Raw genomic sequence first — 16,473 nt, 5'->3', positions numbered from 1 at the left:
CCATTTAATTTACTACTAAATATGTTAATAACCCTTACTATATTTGTATTTCGTTTAGAGCTGAAAGTCGGATGGAACGATCGCAAACAGATCTTTCGGAAAAATTCTGTTTCTTTTTTCGCAAATCAACCCCAACACTTTAGATTCTAATTGCAGAGTTTTCGGAAAATTCACAAATAAAATGTGAGTTAAATAAATGTGTATATCTATAATTATATATTTTGGAAGAAAATCAAAATTGTTGAAATTATTTTCGAGTATTTGGATCGAAATTTTTAAAAAGTTATAAATAATTCAAATTTAGATCCAAACAGAAAATATCGAAATGAACATATTTATTCTAAAGTCAAAAAATTAATGACCAAAAATCGTCAGGATTTTGAAATTTCGTTACCACCAGCACCCATAATTTTGCCAGTCGAAATCAACACCAAGACTTAAAAATGCAATGTAACACGAAAACTTCAATTTCTTAACGACACTCGATGACACTTGTCTGACACCTTATGGGTCATTTTGCAATTTCTAAAAAATTAGAAACATGTTTGAATAACAATATTTTAAATAGTTTTGTTGTTTCCCTAATTATTTACATGATCAATTGCAAATTGTTAGTTGATGGTAATATTTATTTTGAATATATTTGTATGAAAATATAAAAAAAATTATTTATATACAAATAAAAACGTATATATGTTTATATATCATATTTATAAATATACGCATATACTTGTAATATTTATACGTTTCCCCCAATTCTCCGTATCCCTGTTTTTAGAACATACCGTTTTTCCATATCACCGTTTCTGTGTCCGTGCTATACAGCTTAGAACTGAATGTTGGGTTGCGAATATTAAAAAAAATATTAATAAAGAAATAAAGAAAATGTTAAATTGGGTTGAGATACTAGTGGGCCTTGCATAGAAGAAATAATGAAGAAGGCCGGGCTATTATTATGTGCCTTGGCCCATCGATCTTTTTTTTTTTTTTTTTTTCTTATTTATTTATTTATTTCATCGATGACAAGGAGCGGTAGGTGGACACTGGACAGTTTCTTCATCTGCCACGTGTATACAACTCAACTCATGCATGCATATATTATATAGTATATTTTTCAATAAAAAAAAATATATATAGTATATTTTCACTCTTCTCAATTCCCAATATCTATTTTAATAATTATCCAGACCAAAATAAAAAATAAAAAATTCCCCAAAATCACACATTATTATTACACACACATCTCCCTCCGATTCTTTCGGGATAGAAAGCAGACGCAGTAACTAAGTTGATCTAAAAAATGGTGGTGACGACGACAATATCAAACTCCGACGAACACCTTCACGGCACATTCGCTTCCAGATATCTCCGTACTTCTCTCCCCAGGTACCCCACCTCCAACCTCCACTCAGGCCCCCGATTTTGAAAAAACGCTAGGGGCCCGATCAACCTCGTAAACTTTTGATTTAGAGGTTGTTTGGCTAAGCTTATAAGATGCTAAAAAGGAGTTTATAAGATGTTTTAGAGCTTATAAGCTCCTACAAAGTGTTTAGTAAATTTTTAAGAAAATATATTTTTTTTTTTCAAAATAAGCTATTGGAGAACAAATAAGAACTTTTTAAAATAGTAGATTTTTTTTTAAGAACTTATAATGAGTAAAAATAGAAAATCTAAAAAAATAAAATACACTCTAAAAATTAATTCTAAAAATAAGATAAGATGTAATATCACCTCTTAAAACATCTTATCGTAGCTTATTATTAGACGTAAAAGCTTATTATCAGAGTGTTTATAAGCTTAGTAATACTTTAATTTAGTCATATTTTTTCAAAAATTCTTAAAACTCGCCTAGAGGCCCAATTTCTCGGGAACGTGCGGCCACCACACCCAGCCACTGATTAATCATACGATTGAACGTGTGCTGTAAATTGTAATTATAATTCCGTACGTACGTGTATTAGGTTCAAGATTCCAGGTGGGCCGATGCCGAAGGACGCGGCGTATCAGATAGTGAACGACGAGTTGATGCTGGACGGAAACCCTCGTCTCAATTTAGCTTCCTTCGTCACCACGTGGATGGAGCCCGAGTGCGATAAGCTCATAATGAACTCATTTAACAAGAACTATGTCGACATGGATGAGTACCCAGTCACCACCGAACTCCAGGCATGAACTCCGCCACCTCCCTTTATTTTCTTATTGATCGTAAGCCCAAATTACGACCACCCTTGAGATAATTTTGTCAAATTACGAAGAAAAAAAAACACTCCTCATGTTTGCATACTTACAAGTACTTCTCAATTATCCCTCAATTATGTATTATCTTAGAAAAAATCCGTTCATCAATCCGTCCCGTGGATAAATTTAGGGGCGTTCATTTGGTAAATTTGTACAAAAATTGCGGTACGCCAAAATTTCATATAGTTTAACTGTTTGGTTTGATAAATAGTCGAATTACTAAAATTTTATTAAAATTTTGATTTTTTTAAATTAATTTTAGTTTAAATACTAATATTATATATATATAATAAAATAAATAAAACTGAATACCCGAATTAACAGTTCCGTAATCGGTACGTATGAATTTTCATTCGTTTCGATTCGATCGGTTTACCGATTGGATTAACAACCTTAGGTAAGTTTGACATTGTAAGGGTGGACGTGTAAGACAATACAAGGGGTGGTTGTAATTATGCAAACAAGGTGTTTTTTTTTTGTAATTATACATTACCTTCGGTTACCTTAGGGGTGGTCGTAATTTAATTTATTTATGAGAAGAAAAAATCAAAGTCTTGATTTCTGGAAATGGGGTTTTTTTTGTTCTGCAGAATCGGTGTGTGAATATGATAGCGCATCTGTTTAATGCTCCGGTTGGTGATGATGAAACGGCGATCGGCGTGGGTACAGTTGGTTCATCGGAAGCTATAATGCTTGCAGGTCTTGCCTTTAAAAGGAAGTGGCAAGCGAAGAGAAAGGCGCAGGGCAAACCCTTTGATAACCCTAACATCGTCACCGGGGCTAATGTGCAGGTTCGTTACGTTGATCCCCCGTTTTCCCCCTGTCGTTAGCCATCTTTGTCGATTACTTTTTTATAACCTCTAGCTAGTTCGTTTATGACATTATTATAACTCGTGTGATCAAGAATTTCGAAGTCGGTATTTCATTTGTGTTACATCCAAATAGAAAGGGTCTTGTCGTCGCAGTTTGTCTAAAACCATGTTTCAAACGCGAAGATCAGAATAAGTGTTGGAAATTGGAACCGAATTTTCGATTTCTGCCGATTCCGATCTGAAATTTTCTGATTTTAGAACAATATTTTCATGGTTGAATTCTGAAATTGCGATTTCCTGTTTTTCGGTGTTTAAAAAAAATGGAATTGGAATATATATAAATTGGAGATATTAATATTAAATAATACATATTGGAGGTGGTCATTCAACATGGTATCCAAATAAAAGTTCGAATCCCATTTCAAATATTTCAAATGCAAGACTTCAAATGTAATTCGTCAGCACTTGAGGGGGGCGTGTTATTTGAGGGGGCGTATTGGAGATATTAATATTAAATGATACATTACACTAACAGCTTAAGCTTTTGGCATTAAGCTTTTGGTTGAGGTGGTCATTCTAATAATATGCGAGATTGTGATTTTCGATCCGATTTAGAATTCCTATTTCCTATTTCTCCATTTTCTTTACAGAATCTGGACGTGTCCGATTTCCACCCCCAATCAGAATATAGTTATTTAATTTAATTCCCATACGTAATATGCATTCGCGTTTTGACTTAATTAATTAATGTGTTGCTTAGGTTTGCTGGGAAAAATTCGCAAGGTACTTCGAGGTAGAATTGAAAGAAGTGAAGCTAAGAGAAGGTTACTATGTAATGGATCCAGCCAAAGCTGTACAAATGGTCGACGAGAACACTATCTGCGTTGCCGCCATTTTAGGTTCGACACTTACCGGAGAATTCGAGGATGTCAAGCTCCTAAACGAACTCCTTACGGCAAAGAACAAAGAAACGGGATGGGATATTCCGATCCACGTCGATGCCGCTAGCGGAGGATTTATCGCCCCGTTTATTTATCCGGATCTCGAATGGGATTTCCGTTTGCCGCTAGTGAAGAGTATAAATGTGAGCGGTCACAAGTATGGGCTCGTTTATGCGGGTGTTGGGTGGGTGGTATGGCGGAGTAAGGAGGATTTGCCGGAGGAGCTTGTTTTTCATATCAACTATCTCGGATCCGATCAACCGACTTTTACCTTAAATTTCTCGAAAGGTATACATATGTACTTTACGAAGATTTAGTTTGTTGCATTGGGTTACGTAAACAAAACTGACGAAGATTTCAACTTTCGATTGCGAATTTTTCAGGGTCTTCTCAGATCATTGCCCAGTATTATCAGTTCATTAGACTTGGATTTGAGGTAACAAATTTTTCAACAAGTGTCGTTCCGATTTTAGATCATTGGGTTTATGTATAGGGGTAGAAATTGGAACGGGATTTCCGATTTTAGAAAGATATAGTTTCTTTCCGATTTCCGATCTGATTTTAGTTTCTGAACTTATTTCCAAAATTTTCCAATTTTTTTTCCCGAAAATTACACTTATGATATCAAAGTGACTAAAAAACACGAAAAAATTTCCGATCTCGGAACAGCTCTTTCCTTCCGATTTCAAAATTTTGATTCCAAAATTTCCTACTTTTTTTTGGGTGGAATTGGAATTCGTTTTTGACTTTCGGAAAATGAAAAAGGCAAAATTTGGAATTTTTGTCCAGAAGTGCTAATTCCTGTCCGATCCATCCGATTTTTCGATTTCCTCCCCTAGATTTTACGAGTTTAATAATCCAAGAACAAAGATAAACCCAACCGACTAATCCGAAAATTCTCTCTGTTTTTTTTTTCGTCTTACGAAAGGGGTACAAAGACATAATGCAGAACTGCATGGAAAACACGAGGCTCCTCAAAGACGGAATCATCAAGACAGGCCGTTTCGAAATCCTATCCAAAGACATCGGCGTCCCGTTAGTAGCTTTCTCTCTCAAGAATGGCAGCAGCTACACCGTTTTCCAGATCGCCGAATCACTCCGGCGGTTCGGTTGGATAGTTCCGGCGTACACAATGCCACCCGACGCAGAGCATATTTCGCTCATGCGTGTCGTGATTAGAGAAGACTTCAGCCACAGCCTGGCGGAGAGGCTTATTTCTGATATCGAGAAAGTTGTGAAGGAATTGGATGAACTGCCGCCTCGTGCTTCGGTTAAATCCGCCCGTGTTGATGACGTGGACGGAGGCGGGTCCCACCGCACTGAGAAAGCAATCGGTAGCTACTGGAGGAGGATTTCGGACAAGAAGACTAGTAGTGTGTGCTAGATTATTATTTATTTATTTTTAATCTTTATGAATTGTCTACTTTCTTGTTTGAACTATTGTGGCTATGTGTCAATTTGAAGCATTTTGTAGATTTTTATTTATTTATTTTTTATTTTAATAATTACTTTAATTTGTGATCAGCGTCATTGTTTGATAGTTGACTATGATTAGTGAAGCTGAAATCATAATTTGATAATTCATAGAGCACTAGACTTTTTTTTGTTACTTGAGTAGTATTGAAGAAAAAGTAGAATCTCAATAAATTACTTATATTCAATAAATTAAGAATTTCGCTTAGATAATAATTTTTTCCAGTCAAATATTAAATTATTAAACTAATAATATAAGAATTGGGACTGAAACAAATTATTATCTAAAGAAATTCTTAATTTAGGGTATATATATGTTATGATGATTGATAAATTTGAATGCTCTCGATTGTCCCAGTTGTTTATTATTTATGATCCCGAAGGTAATCGTAGTAGGAATTATAATGTGTAGAATTTGTTTAATGACATTAAGACCCTCGGTTATTATTTTCAACAAGAAAAATAATTATCTAGAGTAAATTACAACAAAACCCCTGAGGTATGGCCAAATTACAAAAAACCCCTTCCTGTTTTGATAATTACATCTGCCCCTCAACTATGAATCTTCTTACATTTCAACCCTTATGGTGTTAAATTCAACATAATCATCTAGATTCCGTGGGATTCTCTAGTTTGAACTCGTTTTGTGCAAATATACAGTTTCTGATGCACCACAATCTGATATATACAAGCCAAAAATACGCATCTTATGATCATCTAGCTACAAAATGTGGAGCTCAAATGGGATAAAACATGTCCAGAATAGAGAATATTCCATTATAATCTATAAAATTCCACTAAATTTGAAACCGCAAGGGTGGACGTGTAAGAAAATTTATAGTTGAGGGGTGATTGTAATTACCAGTGTTCTAAATATCGGTCGTGGCGGCCGATATATCGGCCGCCATATCGGTATCGGTTATAAACCTTTACGATTTTGTTGAGGCGGTTTGGAATATCGGTTTTTTACGGCGAGGCAGTTTGCAGCGGTTTTTTGGCGGGTCAAACCGATATATCGGTCAACAAATCGTTTTTTTTTTTTTTTTTTTTATAATTTAAATTAAAATGAAAATATGTTTTGATTTTTTGTTTTTCTCCAATTTTTTCAACTTCCAATTTATGCTTTGTTGTGTTTATATTAATTGTTGATGCGAAAGACTTGCGTGGTATTTGTATTTCGAAAGAATCTTTTATTATATTATGATCTTATTATTTTTAAATTTTTGTTATTTATTGAGTAATTAGAATTATATAATAACATATGAATGATAGGATAGAATTATGTTTAAATATTTTTTTATATATATTTTGAGTATTTACAAATAATTTTTTAGAAATATATTACACTAAATTTAAAAACCGATATATTTCCGATTTATCTCCGATAAATCACCGCCACGCCGATTTATCGTGTGGCGGTTTGGAACCGCCACGTACCCGATAACCGCCTTTTAGAACCTTGGTAATTACCCAAACATGAGGGGGGTTTCGCAATTTGATCATACCTCAAGGGGTGGTTATAATTTACCCTAATTATCTACCTAAATTAAATAACTAAATCATAGATTGTGATTACTAACAACCAAGCATCACTCCGTTTTTTCTCAAGATATGGCACAAAGGTACTAATCATATGATGCACTTGTTACAATATTTTTGTGATATTGAACAACACTTGAGCCGAAAGTTAGGGTTCTACAAGTTGCAATTTTATTTTCATCTCTCATTATCTTATAGGAAAATCTCGAAAAAGTTACGTACGCACTATTGTTTACGGTTGTCTTGTCCTTTTCGCTTCTTATTATCAAATTTATTTTAGGTGGTTCACTTTCGACTATGGTAGTATTTATCAAAGTTGATTTTTATGACATTTGCAAACACCTCTACTTTTAATTTTAAGCAATTATCTCAAAGTTTACTCACAAACGATCATCAATTATATAAAAGATTAATTAATAGTAGGGCGCAAGTTGGAATAGATTTTCAAATTATTTATATTATTTTCATATAATGCATATATAATAAATTATACACATATCTAAATGTATAGTTTGGAAAAAATCAATCTTTTGAATATTACAATACTCATAAATTAAAATCATATCAAAAAATGGGAATTTCTGAAAATTTTATGCATACTTCAAATTATGATGCAAATGTTTTTGGAGAAAAAATAGGAATCTATACTTTGAAAATTGAAATGAGAAGGTTGTTCTAAAATTGAAATTTTTGAAATGGGGAATCGGCGAAACATGAAAATTTGTTTAAATTTCTACGCCTACTATTAATCTTTTTTTTTTCTTGAACTGAATAAATGCGTTGGACTTAATTAAAGAACTTAATTCAAGTTTTAAATGAAATAAAATAATTTTGCATACACCTCTCCGTGTATATATATACTCTCTATGCAAAGAACAAACGATATAGAAGAGGATTTTACGCAAATAAAATAAACATAAGAGGGTTTGGTGCAGGTTTCGGCCATTTAACACAACGACGGTGTTTATACCTTCGATTTTGAGTTAGCCTAGTTGTTAATTACCCAACGGGTGGTTTTCCGATTAATTGTAGGTCAATCACTAGTTAGGTCTTGAAAAGCTGATCAATACCTAAATTACCTAACTTTTCTTAGCTACTCATCAATATATATATATATGTATATATGCATGTAATTAATGTAATAATTATTACAATTCTTATACAATTTAACAACCCTAACAATTTTGTTATCATCTAGTCATACATGCATTTTGATAATAATTAGGGTTTACAAGTTAGTTCACATTTAGGTTTGAATAATTAAGATCAGTAGTATAATTAACACAAGTGTAATCATCAGAATTAATCATTAATTAGTGGAATAGTATATGCTCAATTTGTAGACAAGTATTAATTAATTAATTAATTAATTAATAAATTAATAGTGGTGCTAAAGGTGGTTATTGTAGGTTAGAATTTTGGAGAGATGTTGAGATGAGAACTACATTTACCCTACCAAATTAAACAACCTTTCACTCTCTCTTCTACTCTTTCTCTCTCATAAGACCAAAGAGAGAGAGAGAACTAGATATGTATATATAATATCTGTATGTATACACACACAACACACAGTAGGTTGTTAGACAAGATGTTGCATCAAGTACTGGTGGTGGTGGTGGCGGTGCTGTCCAAACCCCTCCCACTCTCTCTCTAACGGAAAACACCTCTTTATCTAATCATTCATCAATTCTCTCTCCTCCTTATATATATACATATATGTATTATACTTTCATGTGTTCAATTGTTCGAAATTAACGAACGAGTTTTGATATATCAATTCTTACAGTTGAAGTTATAATTAAGGAAGAAAGCAGGAGAATTTAATTCTTGGAGTACTTTGGGGTTTGTTGAACGTAACAGTAGTTTTAATTGATCCCTTTTTATTAATTAACAGAGAGAGAGAGAGAGAGAGAGAGAGAGAGAGAGAGAGAGAGAGAGAGAGAGAGAGAGAGAGAGAGAGAGAGAGAGAGAGAGAATTTGGTTTGTTGCGATACAGTTGTGGATCGATCGTCATAATAAAAGATGTGTAGTAGAGGGCATTGGAGGCCGGCGGAGGATGAGAAGCTTCAAGAATTAGTTGAAAGATATGGACCTCATAACTGGAATTCCATTGCTCTAAACCTACCTTCTAGATCAGGTCTCTCTCTCTCTCTCTCTCTCTCTCTCTCTCTCTCTCTCTCTCTCTCTCTCTCTCTCTCACACACACACACACACACACACACACACACACACACACACACACACACACACTAGTTGCCAGCTGATGATCTTGATGAATTAACTAGCTTCCAACTATATATAATCACATGAATTAGATCATCATGCATGTTTTGGACAAAATTGTTCAATTTATTATAAGGTTAAAAAGTTCATTGCAGGAATTAAATTATATGTATATAATTATAAGTATACTGATGTATAAATTGCACAAATATATACATATATATTAGGGAAGAGTTGCAGGCTGAGATGGTTCAACCAATTGGATCCAAGAATAAACCGGAGCCCATTCACAGAGGAGGAAGAAGAGCGTCTCCTCGCCTGTCACAGAATCCACGGTAACCGATGGGCTATAATAGCTAGGCTATTCCCCGGCAGGACCGACAATGCTGTCAAGAATCACTGGCACGTCATCATGTCCCGTAAATTCCGACATAATCATCAAAACTCCAAGAATACAACAATAATACACAAATTCCCTCATCCGAGAATATTATACAATCATCGACTCCCAAATCGAATTACCGATAAACCGGTCCATCAGCACAATATTAATATGGATCAAGGTAATTATAATGACTTAACTTATAAGTTGTGACATGAGTATATATTATTATATGTATAATCGAAATGCGTGCATGCATGCAGGAAATAGTAGTAAAAAGGAAGTGGAGTTCTACGATTTTCTCCGAGTGAATACAGATTCGATTAACGGAAGTGAAGTGATAGACGACGACGGAATACGTAGGAACGATAATAATGAAGAAGTGGAGCAATTAGAATCTGGCCGGGCAGCTCTGCCGCGGTTTATAGATTTCTTATCAGTAATGGGGAACCACTCTTCTAATTAGTAATTAATTTCTGACTTTGATTTTTTTACTTGCATATGTATATCAGTATATGTATATGCATATGCACTAGCAGAATGCTTTTGAATGCATGAATACACATGTAGAAGATGAACAGCCAAACAGGTATATATAAATAGAGAGATTAATTATGTATATATATATATATATATATATATATATATATATATATATATATATATATATATATATATATATATATATATATATGTATATTGTTCCATATTTTCTTTAGTATATATAAATAGAGAGGTATATATATATTTTTTTAATCTCTTTGTTTTGATCAATCGTGATATTAGTTTGAGTGTAATGTAAAGAACTTTTATTTTGTGAAAGGGTTTTTGAAAACATAAGGGGGTTCATGTGTTTGTTTTAAAATACAAGGGGTCGGTTATGTGCTATATTGAAAGTATAAGGGGTCACGTGCACAAAGTTCAAACCACAGGGGTTAAGTGCTATTTACCAAGAAACTATAACCCAAATATCCAGACTTTGTGCAACATTTGAGAGCAACTAATTGACCAAATTGAAGAAAACATTTTTTCTCAAAAATCCCAGTTCTTGCAAAATACAATACTCAGCCTCTCCTAAGCCAATCAAAATTGGATAACCAGCTATTTTCACAGCCTATTATAACTAAAAAAATGAATCATCACACATCATGTACAACAACAACAACAACAACAACAACAATGAACACTTCATTCCACCCGAACGAGAGAAAGAAAAAAAAGTTCCTACCATTACAATATTGCGTGAAATATTACATTTCAATTGTCAATGATATCATACTACAACTCCGCAGTGGGTTCAAACAAGATTCCATCATTCATCTTTTAATACCGAACTCACCTTCCAATTGAGCAGCGGACTAATAGAAATTTACGATCCAATTGGTAGATCGATTTCCAGCTTGATGGTCAAGCCATGTTCCGATTCACAGTTCTTCTCCGATATCTTAGTAGTTTCACCATCGATAATCCATCCATGAATTATATATATATTCTTCAAGATGATATTGGTTCATAAGGGTATTGCAACCATGGGTGTTTCAAAGCCTCTGATGCAGAAGGCCGTTTGTTAGGGTTGACTTCTAGCAGATGGGAGACAAAGTCAACGAAGCCTTGGTCTCCCATTGGCAACCGATGTCTCAATGATGATTTTTTCGGTATCAGATATTCCAATATGTTAGTGTCCTGAAGCAAAAAAATTAAAAATACAAGAGATCGATTATTATATGTAAAATCGATTTGACTATAAAGAAAAATACGAGGCGAAGCTTACTTGGTTTCTTTCGTAGAGCATGTGATTTTTGGTGAAGTATTTGTATGTATCTCGTCCTTTAGCAAGCATATCTTGCTCAATCAGGCCTACGATTCCAATTACTCGTGCAAGTAAAGTGGCCGGTGAATCGTTTTGAAAGAGCACCTATATAGATAAAATTGCTTTTATTTTGCATAGGAGTTTCAAAATGTACTAAAAGAAAAATTAAACACTTCGAACATAGTCCAATCACAGATGATTATGTGAAGAGAGAAACGCGAACAATAAACGTAAATCCAAAACCCAAAATCAAGACTTTAATACTATCAAAAATTTAAAGAATGGTGGAAATTTAAATCTGTAAGAACTTACATTGCCTGTGCAAAGCTCGGCCAAGATGCAACCAAGAGACCAGATATCGATTTTCTTGTCATACGGGAGTCCCAAAATAACCTCAGGTGCACGGTAAGACCTAGATTGAACATACGAACAAAGATTATCTGTTCCAAAGCAACTACTTCCGAGATCAATGACCTTCACCTCACATCTACTGTAACTTTTCACCAATATATTCTCGGGCTTCAGATCACAATGTATTAGGCCAAGACCATGTAAGAATTGAAGCGCTTCCAAGCACTGAATAGTAATCGACTGTCCAATAAAAGGGGAAAAATAGAAAAAAAACACTTAAGTCAGCAATGGACAGTGTAATAAGACGTAAGGAATTTAAGACGTTTGTGCCAGAAAAAACCTGCAGTCTAGGCATTGTAAAGTAGACTTCTCCTCCAGATTCTCTGTTGAATTTATGGAACTCGTACAAGTTTGCCTTGAGCAATTCACATACAATCAACAAATGCTCCTGCGTATAGGAATAAAAGCTTATATTGACTGAATTTCACATATCAAATATTGATTGTTCATTAACTATAGACATCCATATATGTATTCATGCAAAACAAGCATTACACCTTATAAACAAGACACAAAAGCTTTGTATACATTTTAAGTCAACGAAGTCAGACCCGGTTCAATACAATCGTAAATCTTTGGATATAACATGCTCTAAAACTATGCAGCATCGAGTTTGAGGCTTAACATTAGCCATATCCTTGAAGTGACTGTCAAAAGAGTTAGAGTAATCGCAATATTAAATTAGTTATGTATTAAAACATTTCCATACACAAATTTAATTTGTCTAGAGAATGTAACTGATTTTCCTTTTTTAGGTCTTCTAATTCACTATTAGTGAAGAACTTGCTAATTGAAGATAATTATATTTCCCCATTATTGCTTACCAAAATCGAGATCTCAAAAATAACTTGCCTAATACTGTGTTTTCTCTTCACAGTGATTTGGCGGTTCCACATAACTGTCATATTTCTAGGGGCAAAAGGGGCAGTTTACCACAACTTTTAAGCGCAAACAAGTAAATTAAGATGAGGGCTATCTCTTGTCAGACTTCTCATACATTGACTCTTAATATGGAGGAGTAAATGCCATATCTGTAAATTAAGCATAATGAATGCAATATGTAAGGCAGTTCAAGAGGGGCATATTCATCACTGTTGCTAAAGTGATTTAAGATTTTTCTTTTTTATAAATTCGTACTTACTCGATAATAGAAGTAATCGTAAAGCCGAAGAAGATGATACTTGTCGCCAGGATCATGTTTGTTCACATACTTGAGCAGTTTAATTTCATCGAGGCTCTGATCAAAAAAATCTTTATTGTTTTTTATAATCTTCACACAAACATCCATACCGGTGTGCAAGTCATGCGCCTGTATGGCTTTGCTGAATGCAGCCGAGCCAAGATACTCCGTCACATGATACCGTCCAGCTAGGACCGAATTCAAAACAACATGGAAACTTTTGTCTTCCTCAAAACCAGTCCTGAACAAAACAAAAATATATATAGATAAGCAAGATTAACGAAACATTCACAATATGACGAAAAAGGGTACTTGCCTGTTTTTTCTGTGGACAATCTTCAAATTGAAGGTTTCGAATTCGTCCTCTTGTGCTTTGATCTGCTTCACTTGCTCTTGTACAGCAGCAGCTTCCTCGTCTTCCAACAATGCCCCTGGATCTTCTTCTTCTCTTACACCCGATGCTACTACATCATCTTCTTTCTTTAAATGCACCCTTTCGATATACCCATAATTTGAAAGAGACGAAGGACTAGAATTTGCCGATTCCCCAGTGTTGGCATATTTTTCATCCATCGAACTCTTCACGGGTGAAGATTCCCCGCTGCTTTTACGCCTCCACGATGTCACCATGTCATCATTCGCCATTATACAGTCATCTCTTGGAGGGGGAAACGAGAATCCTCCATCGATCTGATTCTTACTCTTCTTCATAACTTTATCCAAATTTTGCCTCTTTGTTCTATTTTTATGGGCATCAAAGTAGTCTATATCCCCACCTTCACTACTACCTCCGACCAAACTATCTCTCACTTCACTGCCAAAATCAGCTACGTCACTATTGATTCCAACACCAATAGATCTAACCGAACCATGCTGGTCATCATCCAAATGAGGCCTTCCAAATTGACTCGTAATTTTTCCATTTTCGAGCATCCTCAGTTCATTATTCTGACCGATTAAACCCTGCCAAACGGGCTCCGTGCACATCAAACTCAATTCCTCCTCATATTGACCTACAGGATTTTCTGAAGATACAGCTGGATCGACGCTTTTCGACTGAAAATACTGCTCGCCCGAGATGTAAGAATCCTCTTCGGCAAACGACTGATCATCTTCTTCATCTTCGTCTTCATCGTCCTTGTCCTGTTCCCTTTCTTGAGTGTCCGGAAAACTCCCATGCCCCGTCACCTTTTCGTTGTCACTTGGGTAATCAACTTCGTGTGCAAGAAACCAGGTTTCGTCTTCTATGGGTTGTCTCATATAGCCAACATCTTCATCATCTTCGTATTCATCGGAATCCCAATAATCATTTGGGTAGTCGACTGATTCGCTCAGTCCATCACCTATAGTTGCGAAACCGGAAAAGAGATCCGAAGTATCTTCAGCTATACCCTGACTCACAGAGAGCCAACTGCCTCCCTTTGGCATTTTTCCTATGCATCGTCATTAATTATGAGAAAAATAATAATTAACTGAAAATCACGAAGCGCAAGATCACGAAAAAAATATGGAACACTAAAACATACAAATTTTATATGGTAAGTATCGTAAATAATCATATCCAAGTTCAGAGATCAACTTAAAATGAGCAGAGGAAAATCTCTCAACCATATCAATCAATAATTAGGATGTTAGAGATGCGTTTTAAACATTGACAACTCTCTGCGAATAGATTTTGGGAGATTAATCTCACACATTTAATTTCTGGAACAAATAACAGTGTTATTTCGAATGTAATATGCGGCATCATCAATTGCAGAAATTAGAAGACAATAGACAAAAATAAATGATGAATTTCAAACCTGAAGGATCGAATTCACGGCCAATAGGTACGTCCAGAAATGATCCTATGAGATATCCATTGTCGGCATTCAAGATCTTCGGACCGGGCCCACCACCGCGTTCATACTTCTCCTCCCATTGAATATTGAAAGGCTTCTCTTCCGGCTTTAGTCTTACAGGTGGCAGCCTCGGTAACTCTTCCTTCTTTTGGTTCTCAGATGCAAGACGGAATTCTAAAGCACCGAAATCCACTTCATCCTTAGTTGCTGTCCTAATGTTGTGGAGTTCGATTTTCATTTTTCCCTCCTTTTTATCTACAATGGCAGCAGTAGTACTATCATAACTGGTTGAAGTGCCTCCCCCCGACAAAGGGAACACAGTTTTCGGCAAAGAGGAATGAGCAGACAGCACATTATTTCCAGACAAGGGATTATCAGACAAATCAGTCGGCTTTCTTTGTCGATCAACTTCCTCAAGCTCAGTCAATTTACGTGAATACAAATCAAGAACAGTATCATCCGAATTCTTGGAGAACGCAAAGTTAATATCACTCGTCCCGACGCTCGCATTGACCATGCTCTTTTTCCCAATAGCACCACTGCCTTTCCCGCACTCCACCTCCTTCACAATTAGCTCCTTAGAAGCCTCGGGAATACTCGAACCCTTGAGAACTTTCTCACTGTGCTGGGAAGTTACAATTTTTCGATCTTTTTCAAAAAAAACTGCCCCATTGACCTCCTCGTTTGATCTAGCGTTCGACTCCTTATCATCGAGCGTAAGCTTTTGAATTAACCCATTTAAGTCTGACCTGTGACTCAATTCATTCCTCAGAGCAGCCTCTGCTTTTGCAAACTTGTTCCTTTTCAAGAATTCCAGTATATCATCTACCGGACTTGATTCCGCCATTTAATTCAATCACTTCTCAACCGAGAGCTAAAAACACCGCCGAATTAATCCTGTTTTGGTACACAAACAAAAGATAAATAAATAATAATAAACAAAAAAACCCTCCTTTAAAATCAGATTTAAGCTACATTTCAAAATCCTATTTACATATAATTGCAGGCAAAAATTCAAAATTTGATTCAATAAATTTTCTCCCAGTTCGAAACTCGAATCTTTTTTGGCAGAACATGATACAATACTTACATTCCTTCCATATCCACAGCCCCAAAATCAAATAGAATAAAGTTTAAATGGGGAAAAATCGATGAAAGCAGAGCTTTAGAAAAGACGACAAACCTGAGTTGTAAAATGTCATTTTCATGGATCACCACTAAAAAGATAAACTATTGCAACATTCGCATTAATTAGCGGAGCCACACTATATTATTTCCCCTCGGGATTCAACATAATAGAAACCTCAGAAAAAAATAATTCATAAAGATCTGCGCTTCAGACGAAACCCTAAAAGCAAAGAACACTCCTTTGAACGAAGAAAAGATGGAATGAAGTGAAAACGCAAATGATTGCCACAACAATAAACGAAGCCAATAAGAAATGGGGAAAAAAATTGAATTATCAGAGTGAAATCAATGAGTGTGGGAAAAAAGGGGGGCTTACAGTTACAGATCGAAGAATATGGTAATTTCAGGAGCCAAACACGGTGCTATTGAATCCCCCACCCATTCCCCACAATTTCAAGTTTTTTATAGGGTAAATTACAACCACCTCCCTGAGGT

At 35.2% G+C, this 16,473-nt stretch overlaps 3 protein-coding genes across 7 annotated transcripts; 2 read left to right on the top strand and 1 right to left on the bottom strand.

The window, feature by feature from the left end:
* Positions 1-1,152: 1,152 nt before the first annotated feature.
* LOC105950452 (glutamate decarboxylase) lies at positions 1,153-5,505 on the top strand. The gene is made up of 6 exons (XM_088817107.1): positions 1,153-1,386; positions 1,962-2,166; positions 2,829-3,029; positions 3,811-4,279; positions 4,375-4,427; positions 4,920-5,505. Exons 1-6 carry the CDS (start codon positions 1,301-1,303, stop codon positions 5,373-5,375), a joined length of 1,470 nt encoding a protein of 489 aa, XP_088673233.1. The 5' UTR covers positions 1,153-1,300; the 3' UTR covers positions 5,376-5,505.
* A 3,438-nt stretch (positions 5,506-8,943) lies between these two features.
* LOC105950453 (transcription factor MYB54) lies at positions 8,944-10,184 on the top strand. 2 transcript variants are annotated; one of them, XM_012973813.2, is made up of 3 exons: positions 8,944-9,140; positions 9,454-9,789; positions 9,872-10,184. In XM_012973813.2, exons 1-3 carry the CDS (start codon positions 9,026-9,028, stop codon positions 10,072-10,074), a joined length of 654 nt encoding a protein of 217 aa, XP_012829267.2. In that variant the 5' UTR covers positions 8,944-9,025; the 3' UTR covers positions 10,075-10,184. The 2 variants fall into 2 exon arrangements, with proteins under 2 accessions (XP_012829267.2, XP_088673232.1); XM_088817106.1 differs by having other exon boundaries at positions 9,454-9,645; positions 9,872-10,176.
* Positions 10,185-10,612: 428 nt separating this feature from the next.
* Positions 10,613-16,473, bottom strand: LOC105950451 (uncharacterized). Of its 4 annotated transcripts, XM_012973810.2 has the most exons (9): positions 16,355-16,425; positions 16,034-16,153; positions 14,812-15,747; positions 13,326-14,442; positions 12,971-13,250; positions 12,110-12,217; positions 11,731-12,009; positions 11,380-11,523; positions 10,613-11,291 (listed from the first exon to the last, which is right to left on the bottom strand). In XM_012973810.2, the coding sequence occupies exons 3-9, from the start codon at positions 15,695-15,697 to the stop codon at positions 11,103-11,105; spliced, it is 3,003 nt and encodes a 1,000-aa protein (XP_012829264.2). In that variant the 5' UTR covers positions 15,698-15,747; positions 16,034-16,153; positions 16,355-16,425; the 3' UTR covers positions 10,613-11,102. The 4 variants fall into 4 exon arrangements, with proteins under 4 accessions (XP_012829264.2, XP_088673230.1, XP_012829265.2 ...); XM_088817104.1 differs by lacking the exon at positions 16,034-16,153 and having other exon boundaries at positions 16,355-16,473; XM_012973811.2 differs by lacking the exon at positions 16,355-16,425 and having other exon boundaries at positions 16,034-16,334.

This window comes from Erythranthe guttata, chromosome 4, assembly GCF_056151865.1.
Source record: "Erythranthe guttata isolate IM_541 chromosome 4, IM_541, whole genome shotgun sequence".
Lineage (NCBI taxonomy): Eukaryota > Viridiplantae > Streptophyta > Magnoliopsida > Lamiales > Phrymaceae > Erythranthe > Erythranthe guttata.
This window is presented reverse-complemented; position numbering and strand designations above follow the sequence as displayed.